Raw genomic sequence first — 12,853 nt, 5'->3', positions numbered from 1 at the left:
TCAACTGTTTTTGGTTGAAAAGTTGAGTTCTCAGCAAAATGGCTTCACCTGATTCCTCAAGTCCATCTCCTTCCAGCTCAGATGACAGGACACTTGACGGGACGCCGGGTTCCTTTCGGTACACATCCCACAGGACAAAGCAGGGTGGGATCGACAGCTTGCGCTACGTGTTCAGTGTGGCATGGCACCATCTGAGGCCCTTCATCCCATTCTTCCTCATTTGTTTCCTGGTGGTGGCCCTCGTCTACCTCATGCAGGCCATTATCTTCGGGGGCCCATTCAAAGACCCACATTTCTTTGTCAAGTTCAACCAGCGCTGGCCCAGGCCGACTCCAGGCCAACCGGACAATCTTTCCATGAGTTAGTAAGCTCTCGCTGGCAGCGTCTCCTCACAGTGGACTCGCATAGATGGACTGTGAATTGAATATCAGCAGGTTCTCAGCCGGAAAGACTACACCACTCTGTTGTTTATGCTATTTATTCACTTGTGGTTTTCCTGTCATTTTTAGCATGATACTATGAGGAAGGTAAAGTATGCTTAACCTTTTTTTTGGTGTACTACCCTGTGCAAAAGAGTTCCACTTTAATATTACAGCTTTTTTTTTTAAAGTAATTTTTCTTAGTGGTCAAACAAACAAAAGAAAGAAAAAAAATCTGTTTTCTCTGTATATTTCAAAGGTTTGGGGGCATTCTAGTTTCGATACATATTGCAAAAAATTGAAACACTAACATGGTGTTATTGTGGAACACAAGTTTTTGCAAACTACATCTTCATGTAGTTTGCAAAAACTAGTGTTCCACAATAACACTATCATAGATGTTAAATGATTTATTTGGAATAATGGTCAACCAAAGATGGCATTAGATCCTGAAAACTGGTAACTGTATTTGATTTCATCCATTACATGCATTACTATCTGGTCGATGTGGTAGTTAAAGTGTTACGAGAATGACCCTCTATCACAGATGTCAAACTCAAGGTCCGGGGGCCAGAAACGGCCCGCCACATCATTTTATGTGGCCCGCAAATTGTGCATCAAATTTGTGTGTCTTTACCAGAATTGCTAATTGTCTTAACTTTTAATATCTTTATATATATATATATATATATATATATATATATATATATATATATATATATATATATATATATATTTGACCAGTTTTTACTCGTCTGAATTGAAAACAAGGTATTTGTAAGTTTGTTTTGTAGCTTTTACCGTATATAATATGAAGTGCTCATACATTTATTTGGGTTGACAGTCATAATGGCCCTCCGAAAGAAGCTATGACTACAATGCAGCCCGTAAAAAATATGAGTTTGACACCCCTGCTCTATATGTTTATTAGATTATGACACACAATCACACATAATTGGCATAATTTTTGTGAGCATTCCATAATCGTCCAGGCTTTTATTGCAGGCATGAATATTCATATATCATTGCTTTCCAATGAACATTTTTCAATATGAAAAACAAAACAAACAAGAAAATCGCAAAATAGAAAGGTTCCTTCCATTGTGACAATATGTTGCCTGAAATGTACTATGTTGAATATTCCTACTTTTCTCTCAAAATTAAGTGGCGTTTTCCTTTTTCTGTGGCGTTTGTGATGGAGACGTCCGTTTCACACAGGAAAAATGACTGTAATTTAGTATTGTCTATTTAAATTTTACTTATTTGTTTCCTATTTTTGAGCAATTCTGTTAGATGAAAATTGAGGTTTTGTGATTAATTCTGGATACCTGCTCTGACTCGACAACCTTAAGGCGAAAGGTTTGAAAAGGAAGCCTGAACAGTCTTGTTTTTAACACGATCAACAAACACATCTTTGATTTGCCTTATCTCATTTGTACGATACTATCATCCAGTGGTCAAGATGAAAACTACACCAAAAACGACCGCAGATATGTACGATCACGTCATCAAATTGAACGTGGGGAAAACTTTATTGAACACAAAAAGTCCCGTTTGGTGTTACTGTACTGTACATTATTGATATGTTTTTAAAACATTTTGTATGATTAATTTGAAACAGCGTGTTTTTTTGGTGAGCTTTGAGCAAACGGTGAGTGCACTTGCAATTTACACGTTTGTCATTTTCACTACTTCGTGCAAAGGGAAGCTCAAAAGAACACGTAAGTAAGATATTTCACATTCCATTCGCAGATCGTATTTAAGTCGTATATGTGCAGTTCATGACTGGTTACTTAAGTAACGTGACGACGTGACACCGGCTTAGTGTAACAGCCACGAGCGTCTTGCTAGAATATTAGCAGCGATGCTAATTGGGTTTTCCATAAACATATATATATATATATATATATATGTATATATATATATATATGTATATATATATATATATGTATATATATATATATATGTATATATATATATATGTATATATATATATATGTATATATATATATATATATATATATATATGTATATGTATATGTAGTTATATATATATATATATATATATATATATATATATATATATTGTCAGTCTTCAGCAAGTTTACAAAGTGTAAATATGGGGAAGTATTGTGATTACTCTCTACTTTAGGTTCGTTTCTATAAAATGATTAATCACACCAGAAGTTTAAAGGTGTTTCTAACAATTTTGTAGTTACATTTTTTCAGGAAGTATGCTCTCCTTAACTGCTAAGATATGTAAAATTGCAACAGTGCCAAGTATACGCACGACATCAATATTTACTTTGGAAGACTTTAAACCAGTCCAGGATAACTTTTTTTATTATTATTTTTTTTTACTAGTTGTAGAAATTTTTGGGACGCAAGTAGAAAATGTACTTTGACTAGCTAAGTAAATATTCACTTTTGTATTTATTTTTACTATATTAGTGATAAATGGGTTGAAGTGTGGCACGGAGTTTTGACAGCACATGCAAAACGCGAGACAAATACGGAGCAAGTTACAGTAGCTCTGCTTAGAAGATGCAAATGCACACACACACACACACACACACACACACACACACACACACACACACACACACACACACACACATCAACAGAAAATATATTCCAAGCTTTAAAAATAAAATTCACCTTCTTGTTTGCACCTCTCCAGTTGATGGGGAGATGTGGTGCTACCGAAAGCCAGGATTTGAAGCCCTCCTCGTGGCCGAGTTGCAGAGACAGCAACAGCAGCGACAGTTCTGTGACACTCTGCTGCAGGCAAATGGTACTTGATACCTGCAAAGTATAGCATGATCATTTTTCTTTGCTTCACTCTGTTCTTTTGTCTGTTAATGGCCCAGTTACCAATCAAATATGTACAATTTGGCACTGATCCAAATTAGGATTGTCCATCTTTGGTGAAGGTGTGTCCTCTACCAAGGGACTGGGACCGTTATAGCTGAAAAAGTATGAAACCTTGTGGCTTTAACTGATTGTTTTCATGGAAACCATAGGTTTGATGTGGCCCAGCCCGTGTTTGATGACTTTGGCACCCTTAGCGTAAGCATGACCATACATCACCTATCCTTGATGGTATATTTTGTCCCACCCCCCAGGTGTTGCAGTGCCAGCCCATAGCTGTGTCCTTTCGGCCATCAGCCCTCAGCTGTCCAATGCCCTGTCCTCCTCACCACCGCCTCCAGCTGGACAAGAGCATATGGTGGAATTTGGGACAGTTTGCGCCAGCTCTCTCCTCCATGTAGTCAGCCTGCTGTACTCAGGGGAGATGGCTGGGGAGGGGGAGCGTGAGAAGCAGGAGGCAGTGTCGGCAGCAGCCAAGTTGGGCATCCTGGGGCTGGTGGAGGTCACACGGAGGCAGTGGCAAAGCGGCGTGGGCATTGAGGTGGGTGTACAGACTGATCCAGCGGAGCTCAATGAGAAGGAAGTCTCCAGCTTGAGGCAGGAGGTGAGTGACGGCAGCTCTATTCTGTGGGAAGAGACGCTTCCAAGTGACGGCAGCGCTATTCTGTGGGAAGAGACGCTTCCAAGTGGCAAAAAAAACGCGCTGACTGAGACAGAAGAGATGCAAGCAAGCTCCGTCCCCTCTTGTCAGTCCATGGCTACCTATGAGACCATTGACGTGGCTCAGTTTGAGAGTTTAGGACTGGGCGACAATCACGATGTCCAACTAAGTGTTCCGACTCCCCTCATCTACTTGCTAAATGAAGCCGAAAAACTTCAAACTTTCTCTGAGACCAAATACCCGGACAGCCCGTGCACTGCAGAGTCGCTGAGCTTGTTCAGCAACCTTCAGGCAGAATCCATAGTTTTAGAGGCTGAAGGTGGTGAAGACAATCAGTTTGAGCAGTATCAAGATGACATCCCAGGATTCATCAGCCAGTTTTTAAACGTGGGGTCCGAGGAGGCCTCGCACACGGGGCGCGCTAGTAGGAAGCCGCGTGGCCGGCCCAGGCGGCGCGATGGAGCTGAGAGACCAGCACGGAGACCGCAAGCTCGCAAAAGAGGAAGAGGGAGAGGTGGGTGGACGCAGACAGTGGACGTGCAAAATGTGGGTGTGAGCAAGAGGCACAAGTCGCTCCTGCAGAGGTGCGGGAAGGCGACCGCTATGAGGACAGGCCAAGGGGGAGGAGCCACAGGCAGAAAATTGTACCTACAGACTCACCACCTTTTGGATTTGGCATGGAGCCCCAAAAGGCGACAAAGGCAGCCCAAGGAATGGGACTTTTGCCCAAGTGGACAAAGTCAAAGCTGGATGAGAGGAGGAAACAACGTAACGCGTGGCAGGAGGAACAAAACACTGCAGGATACACAGGTGACATGAAGACACAAACACACACAAAGACGCACAAACACCAGATTGGGTGATGATATACCAGCTAACGGAGGACTTTGCTGGTGGAGTTCAGATTTCGAATCGTTTGTTTTTATATGCCAAACACGGGTCGTGAAATGCCACGCCATGTATGCGACGGGAAGCGAAGTGTTGCTTGGCAACGCTTTGTGGCATCTTGCGGCATCCATAGGCAATTAGAATGGGCTGTCCATTATTCTTTAATTTGCGGCAGGGTTTGGTCTGTTTCACCCACAATTAGTAGGGTACACTACACAACTGAACACCCATCTACAAATTGTTTTCTTTTAAAAATTTAATTTGGATGTTGAGCTCAAAGGTTTGACAAACCCAAGGCTGGATTTTCTACGATTTACACTTGTAAATGTGACAGAAAGGGCTCCCAATTTTTTTTGTGCGGAATATTTACACATACGCCTTCACATCTTCACTATTTACTCACTGGCCCAAAAAAATTAGACACACCTGCATTATAAGTTATAGCCATAAGGTAAACAAATTTCAAATAAATCGAAAATACTTTATCAACTTCACAGGTGAGTATAATTTAACCTTTGAATATGTGAAAACAAATATGTGCTGAAAATAAAAATGCATTTCTAACAACTTTCTTCTTCCAGGTGTCACACACTGCCCCACGTTCTGCCAGTCCACCTCTTGTGGACCCGCCAGATCACTCAGATTGTCTCTTTGAGGAAGTGATAAGGGAAATGGATGGCAAATTGTGCAGCAGCAGCAGCATTCCACCCTGCCAGCCACTTTCAGCAGTCCAAAGTTGCAGTTGCACCAGTGGTGGCAACACTGACTGTCATGCCGCCTCATGTATTCACGGTTTCACAGAGGTTGTCGCTACGGGACAAGCAAACGGCAAAGTGGTCCATCTGGAGCCGCAGGTGGACGTTGATCTTGTAGCTATGCTGGATGACTTCCTGCAGTCCTTGGAGCAACACGGTAGCAACTATGTTGGCATGGAGGCACAAGAGGAGCAAGGTGACAGTCGCTGTCCCCGCCCACAGCGTAAACAACCGGTAACAAGGACGCAAAGAACAAGTACTCTCAATGCCGCCAAGAGAGTTAAAATTCCAAGAAAACGCAGAAAAAAGAAACGGCTTCCTGCAAAAGCAAAGGAACGGATCCATGCGTCAGTGAGGGACATGACTCAAAGAAATGACGTTGGAGGAGATAAAAGGTTACGGTGCTTGCCCGTGGTGCAACTATGTAGGTGTAACGCTCTGAATCCTGTCAGCTGTCAGGAACTCAAGGTAGGTAGCAAGTGGGCTCTAATTACAATATACACAGGTTGTCCCAAAAACTCACTTCTCGATTGCACGTGACTTCTTTCACTGACAGATACGTCTCATTTGTTAATTTAAAGAAAATATCACTCCATTGAAGTTTAGATCACAGTTTCCCAACCTTTATTGAGCCAATTACTTATTCTGACTGACACTGCTTTTGTGGCGTCAAAATCTCAAGGTATACTCAAATAATGATAATCCTTTGCCACGAGGTGTGCGGAACCTGCAAGGAATTCAACATGGTCTCAATCAAAGCAAAACTTCACTCCGCTCCATCTTTGATGTTTTTGTACTTCTGGTAACACAAATTGTACATTTTTCATTGTTTAGGATGTTTGGTACTTGAAATCAGGAATACATGTGCGAGAAGCAGTCAAAGAGTTGTTTTAAGGACACACTGTGTATACATGCAAATATTCATGTCAAAAAAAGAATCTGTTTGTTGATCAAGGTGTGACTCCTCTGCAGAATCTTGCACGATCGAAGACCGGGCCATCATCAAAGCATCAGCCAGTCTCGGTTATCACAAAGACTTATCCTCTCAGGAGAACATGCAAGTTAACCCAGATCGCAGTGAGTTGGCTCATGGCCTTCTTTTACCTGTGCTATTGCAAATAATGAGTGTATGATATTCTTATTTTGTGTTGATGATAAAAAACCTGGTGTGCGAGAGATAAAACTAGGGAACATTCAGAGTCACTGCAAAAAAAAAAAAAGAATTTCCAAATGTTTATTTGCAACTCTGATTAAAAGATGTCTTAAAAAACAAATCATTGACCAGTGTCATATTTGGTCCACTCAAATAAGTGATTTCCCTGACATTTTCTTATCAAAAGGATCAGCCACTCTCAAAAAAACTACCGCCGCAAATGGGCCAACCAGGTCGTAAGCGAGGACGACCTAAGAAGAAGAGACCGCTTCCCAGTGAAAGTGATAGTGACACACTTGAGGTTCAAGACAGATGTGAAAAGAAAGCAACTGAGAAGGAAGCTGCGAGGAGAGCAGCAAAGAGGCGAGCCCGGTCACAAGAGGAGACAACGGATATAGGCAGTGAAGCCAAAAGGACGCACTCAGAGCCAAATGTTCCACTTCCTGTGAAGTCATATAATGAGACCACCATATCAGCCAACACAGGAAAGAATAATGGCAAAGAGCTCGATGATACGAACGCAGGTACCGAATCGAGCTGCGGGGAATACATCGAAAAAGAAAGTTTCACCACTTTTTTTTCTCATCAACAGATGTCAACCTTGAAACAGGAAGTAAAGAGGGCGACGACATCGACGTGATTGGAGCCTCGGGATCAATCCCCGAGCCGGTCACCATGAACTGTTCACCGTCTTCAGAGAACGAAGAGGAGGAGAGTGACAAAGAGATTGACGTCGTAGGAGGGGCGGACTTGACTTCTTTGTCAGAGGACTTTGCTGTGAACCATGCTATGTACAGGATCTATCATGTTGAGGTACACTAGTTGACTTAGTCCCAGTCCTCCAAGCTGGCTCTCCTCTTTGAGTTGCATTAGTGACGCGAATGGGAGCAGATTTTAACGTGTAGCATCAGGATAAGCGTTTTACTTGACCTACACCTAGTAAGTCACCTCTATGATCACAGTCAAGACTGCTTTGTTAGGCATCTGCTCTTCAGTTGACCGCCTGGATTATTACCGGGATGTTCGGGTCCTTTGTGCCCCATACAAGGGAAGGTTGAGTTGAAAACAACACAAATGATACTGTTTAAAAGTTGCTCATTTGTTGTAAATACAAGTGGCCCAGTTTAATCTTCTGTTCGAAGAACCGTCTCTTTTTTCACAAACACTGGACTCCATCACTCTGCTCAGTACAGAATGGCATTCTGTCATCTGATAAAATGTACCTGTTCTTTAATCAGCACTTCTATTCCTCATGGTCAATCATTTTCAATCAAATGCGGGTTCGCTTTTTGACAATTTTATCTTCTTGCAATGGTTCCTTCCACCAAGTTGCACCTGAGCCAATATTTCAAGAAAAAACTCAAAGGCTACACATACATATTTGAGGTGAAAATGACTTTATTTGCTATCAACCTGTGAGTCGACCTCCTTCACACTAAACGATCACACACGAGCTGCGCCACCGTTTGAAAGTTCTCCTTCAAGTGGCCTTTCATTTCAGCTCAGTATATGTGTTTGTGAGTTGGGCCCTCGAACCAAATAAAAAAACACGTTACCCGAGTGTCATCTACTGTACGTATGTTGGTGTGTGTGTATGTGGACTGCGGAGTTCCCTGTGCTTTAGCAGTGCTATATTGTCCCTCACATACATTTGTGGAGCAGTGTGGAGTGGGTTGTAGGAATGAGGAGAAGAAAGAAAGGAGGAGATCATAGGTAGGAAGGAGCTGCTATGTCAGTCTTGTCTTCCTCTCAGTGCTGGATGCGCCTGATGGACTGGATCTGCGGAGTTTGGCAGTGAGAGCCCCAGGTTTTGCAGTGCTGGTAGTCACCACTGTGTCTCTCGCACTCCATGATGTACTGCTGGCCTCTGTAGCCAGGGAACTGGTAGCACACAAAGCTGTGGGAGGAAACAAATAGTAGGACTTCACTTCCAAAGTCAAACGTTGGCATACATGGAGCAACTTTTGCATCACAAGACGAGATCATCATATTGTACTCTTTCAAACACTACATTTTAAAACTCGCTTGCCATGTAAAAGGCCAAATGTTCTGCGAGGACACTCACTCTTCCAAATTCAGAATAGGAATGACAGCTCTCTGGAAACTTACGCGCCGCACTGCACGTGCATGGAGCCCACTTCAGGGGTCAGCCAGCCCATGGCCTGCAGGGAGGGGTAGTCATCGCAGATCTCCACGCTGCGGCCCATGAAGTTCTCCTTCTCAAAGATGATCATGCGGCTACTCTGGTGAGCCTGGAAGACGGTAGCCGGTCTTGGATCACGAGGAAAGCGCGGGGAGATCTATTCCGAGTCTTACGTATACTTACAGCGCAGTAGATGGGGCGCAGAGACATGAGGCGTTCGACGTGGTAAGAGAGGGAGCCGCTGTAGGAGTCCCAGTGGGGGTATTCTCCTCTCTCCAGGATCAACTGCTGGCCTTGGAAGTCATGGTGCTCAAAACCGACCCAGCTTCACAAACAGATAAAAAAACTCTTGACGTGAGTGTTCCAGCAACTATCCACGTGAATGTTTCGAGGTGCTAATCGTCACAGGGTTGATACATTTCATCCTCGGTGACAAAACATCGCTGAGACTTACGCGCCGCTCTCTACCCTGATGGAACGAATGTTGTCCAGACCACAGGCTTGGATATTACCACACTCGGAGGTCAACTCCAGGCATTTCCCCTGGAAATGCTCCTGCTCAAAAACAGTCACCTGTGGAGGCAATATCAGGTCATAAATACCAAAATGTAAATAACAGTCCCATCTTCACTCCTCAGTGTTACCTTGAAGAAGGGAGCCATGCCCATTCCTGAGTTGGCCAGGGGTTGCATCATCGGTGACCTTGTAGTTCGGAACATCTTTATGTCTGATGCGACAAAAACAGGAATTTATGAGAAAATGATTTAGTTCTATTTTGCACAAAAACATCAAAATATCGAGTAGTTTGTCCTTTATTCAGTGCAGCCATTCTTTGACATGTATTGTGCTTGCAGTTGGAGCAGCGACAGGACCTTACCGGAAGAGCTCTGGAGTGGAAAGCACCTGCCGCCAGCCTCGCGTAGAGTTTTGGGAGGACCTGGCGCTTCAGTTTTATATGGGTAGGCAGGTCATGCAGGGTGGGGTGGTGGAGGAGGGATAGCCTATGGGTGGGGCTCTCCTGCAGCGGCGAGTTCACGCCAGCCCACGCGCACATGCACTATTGGCAGTCCGCAGAGAGGCGCGCCCCCAGGCCGCTGTGACCAGTGTGACCACCTCAGCACATATCATAGAGAAAAGACAAAGGGGGTCCGGTATGTTCGGACCCCGGTCAGCAATCCAGCGTGTATGGCTGCACAAAGGATTGCTGATAAGGGCGGAGAGTGAGCGGATTAAGAGTGGAGCAGAAAGGGGCATCTAAAGGCTGGGGGGCTATTCACCACAATCCATATCAATGGAAAGGTGTACAATTCATAAATTGTTAAACTTATCAGCTTTAAAACCTTGTCAACATGTCAAGGTTTGAGAAACGTTATGATGATGATGACGTTGTTACTAATTTGCACAACGTTTTCTTGTCTAGCCCATTAGGTGCGATTTTATCCAACAACGCAATTCAAATTAAATATCAGATGCTATAGTATTCACATAGGATAGGATGCAGTAGGCTATGTAGGTAATTCATTTTCTTTATTTTATTTTTTTATTTTTCAATAGACTCCACAATTTTTTTCCACACATTTCAGGACTCAGCAGAAGTTTATGAGAAGAGTTCCACATAGATAAATTGCAGTTGAATGCAAACCAAGTTGGTGTGAAGCAGTCTTAGCATGTTAAAAATAAATATTAAACAATTGCAACATAATTAAAAAGCATATTATGTTTCATATTTTATCGATACAATTTGTACCAGCGTGTTTTCAAGTCTATTGTGTAAGTTTGATTCAGCCAGGTATGCACAGTGTATGGGTTGTGTTGGTTATTGGATGTCGCCCACCTTGCCGCACTGGCTCCGCCCATCGTGTGTCCGTCCCCCTCTGATGATGCGGTCTTTTCTTTTGTGTCACGCCTCTGACCTCAGCACATTTGTTTCACTTGCCTTAAATCCTCTCCCGTGGGCGCCAGCGTATAAAAGGGAGGGGTGCTCCCAGGCCGCTCACACTTTTGAGTGAGGCTCAGCGTAAGCATCAGGTAAGGCGCGCATATGCACAGTACACACACGACACGCACTTTGTGCCATCATGTAACTTTGTCCTTTTCTTTTCTGACCCAGCAATCATGTCTAGTGACAAATCCAAATCCTCTTCCCAGACTGATGGGAAGGCTGCTCAGAGCAAGAAGTCAGAGTTTGGCCTGACTTCCTACAAGGTGAGGAGAGCCTCTCTGACGTGAAATTCTTCAGTGAAAAGTGAAAAACCTCTTCTCGTTGTAGATGTTGGTGTTCGACCAGGAGAACTTCCAGGGCCGCATGATTGAGATCAGCAGCGAGGTGATGAACATCTGTGAGCTGGGCATGGAACGCGTGCGCTCTCTCCGTGTGGAAAGCGGCCCGTGAGTGCCCTCCCCTCCCCCCCCGTCAACTTGTGTCTTTGCAGTGAGCTGATATAGTGCTATATTGATTGGCAGATTCGTGGGCTTTGAGCAGATAAATCTCTGCGGTGAGATGTACATCCTGGAGAAGGGCGAATATCCTCGCTGGGACTCTTGGAGCAACTGTCAGAAGAATGACTACCTACTTTCCTTCAGGCCTGTTCGAATGGTACCCCCCCTCCTGATTTCTAAAAACACTCACTTCTTAGCTTCTCCATCTCAGTGAATTACCAATGTTGAGCTTCTCTGGGTCTTTCCCAACAGGACCCTGATAAGCACAAGATCTGCCTGCATGAAGTGGGAGAGTTCAAGGGCCGCAAGATGGAGATCATGGACGATGACGTCCCCAGCCTGTTCTCCTACGGATTCACCGACAGAGTGGGCAGCATCATCGTCAGCTGCGGAACGTGAGTGCAGCTCACAGTGGAACCCCCGCAAGTCGTCTGTCGTCTTTCCGTCGTTCACATATGTGTGATTTGTTTTTTCTCGCAGCTTCGTGGGTTACCAGTTCCCCGGCTACCGTGGTAGTCAGTACCTGCTGGAGAAGGGCGAGTTCAGGCACTTCAATGAGTACGGCGCCCGCACCCCTCAGCTGCAGTCTGTGCGCCGTATCCGCGACATGCAGTGGCACCAACAAGGCTGCTACACCTTGGCCAGCAAGTGAGGCTCGGGAAAGGAGAGAAAGAGAAAGAGCGGAAGTGAGGGAGAGGGGCGCAAGAAGAGGGGAAGGGGAAGAGACGTCTAAGGCCTTACCTGATCACGGCCGAAAAGCAGTGAGGGTCTCCTTAACCTGGACCTCATCTCGTGAAAAGGATATCCATTCCTCACTGTCCATTTTTCTCTTTCTCCCCTATGGGCTGAGCTTAGTTTCTCCCCTTTCTCCCCCCCCCCCCCCCCCTTTGTTTTTTTTTGTTTTTTTTTAATTTTTAGTCCCTATCTTCATTCTCCTACAAAGCTCTGAAGAAGGAGCAAGACACCTATTGCAATTTTACACAAGATTCGTGATTCAGGGTACAATGCACTATGGGAAACAGAGTCTTTAGCACCTTCTGCTCTGGCCCATGTGCATTGCACTTACACTCTGCTGTACAGAATCCTGGCCAGGTTTTCAATAAAAACAACAATTGTTTCAAAGATGTTGATGTCAGGACTTTCTACTTGAAAACCATATGACAGCTTCTCATGAATTTAAATGGCCAATGCTGGGCAACGAAACATGATTTCGAAACCATTCAGAAACTATTGGAGCTCTGTGTGATGCCAATTGGATGATCTGTTTTTGAATCAAATATTTGCTTAATATGCATGATCCAAATCACACCTTTTAACATCAAATTGTTGGTCTATTGGAGTAAAAAGACAATAAAGTGAGTAAAATCACAGTGGCTGCTTCGATACTCTTGTTTACTTTAAAAACAAATACAGACCTTTTTATTTATTTATTTAAAACATGTTCATTACAGATTTACATACGGAATATTACATGCAAGTATTTGATGTATAAAAAACAAACACAGAAAGTCAGCAATATCATCT

General features: G+C 43.8%; 3 protein-coding genes across 5 annotated transcripts; 2 read left to right on the top strand and 1 right to left on the bottom strand.

The window, feature by feature from the left end:
* The first annotated feature begins 1,250 nt into the window (after positions 1–1,250).
* Positions 1,251–8,302, top strand: LOC147061030 (uncharacterized). Of its 3 annotated transcripts, none has more exons than XM_085905082.1 (7): positions 1,251–2,070; positions 3,100–3,213; positions 3,545–4,761; positions 5,421–6,062; positions 6,567–6,671; positions 6,935–7,271; positions 7,340–8,302. In XM_085905082.1, exons 2-7 carry the CDS (start codon positions 3,111–3,113, stop codon positions 7,567–7,569), a joined length of 2,634 nt encoding a protein of 877 aa, XP_085761208.1. In that variant the 5' UTR covers positions 1,251–2,070; positions 3,100–3,110; the 3' UTR covers positions 7,570–8,302. The 3 variants fall into 3 exon arrangements, with proteins under 3 accessions (XP_085761208.1, XP_085761207.1, XP_085761209.1); XM_085905081.1 differs by having other exon boundaries at positions 1,251–2,140; XM_085905083.1 differs by lacking the exon at positions 1,251–2,070 and having other exon boundaries at positions 3,051–3,213.
* A 194-nt stretch (positions 8,303–8,496) lies between these two features.
* On the bottom strand, positions 8,497–9,609 carry cryba1l1 (crystallin, beta A1, like 1). The gene is made up of 5 exons (XM_085904319.1): positions 9,535–9,609; positions 9,345–9,463; positions 9,074–9,215; positions 8,857–8,999; positions 8,497–8,644 (listed from the first exon to the last, which is right to left on the bottom strand). The coding sequence occupies exons 1-5, from the start codon at positions 9,607–9,609 to the stop codon at positions 8,497–8,499; spliced, it is 627 nt and encodes a 208-aa protein (XP_085760445.1).
* A 1,396-nt stretch (positions 9,610–11,005) lies between these two features.
* On the top strand, positions 11,006–11,981 carry crybb1l1 (crystallin, beta B1, like 1). Its single transcript, XM_085902466.1, has 5 exons — positions 11,006–11,095; positions 11,160–11,278; positions 11,354–11,486; positions 11,582–11,724; positions 11,810–11,981. Exons 1-5 carry the CDS (start codon positions 11,006–11,008, stop codon positions 11,979–11,981), a joined length of 657 nt encoding a protein of 218 aa, XP_085758592.1.
* The last annotated feature ends 872 nt before the right edge of the window (positions 11,982–12,853 follow it).

Source organism: Syngnathus leptorhynchus, chromosome 2, assembly GCF_054491065.1.
Source record: "Syngnathus leptorhynchus isolate UIUO chromosome 2, UIUO_Slep, whole genome shotgun sequence".
NCBI classification, from domain to species: domain Eukaryota; kingdom Metazoa; phylum Chordata; class Actinopteri; order Syngnathiformes; family Syngnathidae; genus Syngnathus; species Syngnathus leptorhynchus.
Note: the sequence above shows the minus strand (reverse complement) of the source record. Positions and strands in the feature narration are given on the sequence as shown.

Coding starts and splice junctions, on each gene's coding strand:
- LOC147061030 (XM_085905081.1), top strand. CDS start 2,023: ATGATTAATTTGAAACAGCGTGTTTTTTTGGTGAGCTTTGAGCAAACG. Junction 4,762..5,420: donor AAACACTGCAGGATACACAG/GTGACATGAAGA, acceptor TTCTTCTTCCAG/GTGTCACACACTGCCCCACG. Junction 6,672..6,934: donor GCAAGTTAACCCAGATCGCA/GTGAGTTGGCTC, acceptor TCTTATCAAAAG/GATCAGCCACTCTCAAAAAA.
- cryba1l1 (XM_085904319.1), bottom strand. CDS start 9,609: ATGTTCCGAACTACAAGGTCACCGATGATGCAACCCCTGGCCAACTCA. Junction 9,464..9,534: donor GCATGGCTCCCTTCTTCAAG/GTAACACTGAGG, acceptor TTGCCTCCACAG/GTGACTGTTTTTGAGCAGGA. Junction 9,216..9,344: donor ATCAGGGTAGAGAGCGGCGC/GTAAGTCTCAGC, acceptor CTGTTTGTGAAG/CTGGGTCGGTTTTGAGCACC.
- crybb1l1 (XM_085902466.1), top strand. CDS start 11,006: ATGTCTAGTGACAAATCCAAATCCTCTTCCCAGACTGATGGGAAGGCT. Junction 11,096..11,159: donor TTGGCCTGACTTCCTACAAG/GTGAGGAGAGCC, acceptor TTCTCGTTGTAG/ATGTTGGTGTTCGACCAGGA. Junction 11,279..11,353: donor CTCCGTGTGGAAAGCGGCCC/GTGAGTGCCCTC, acceptor ATTGATTGGCAG/ATTCGTGGGCTTTGAGCAGA.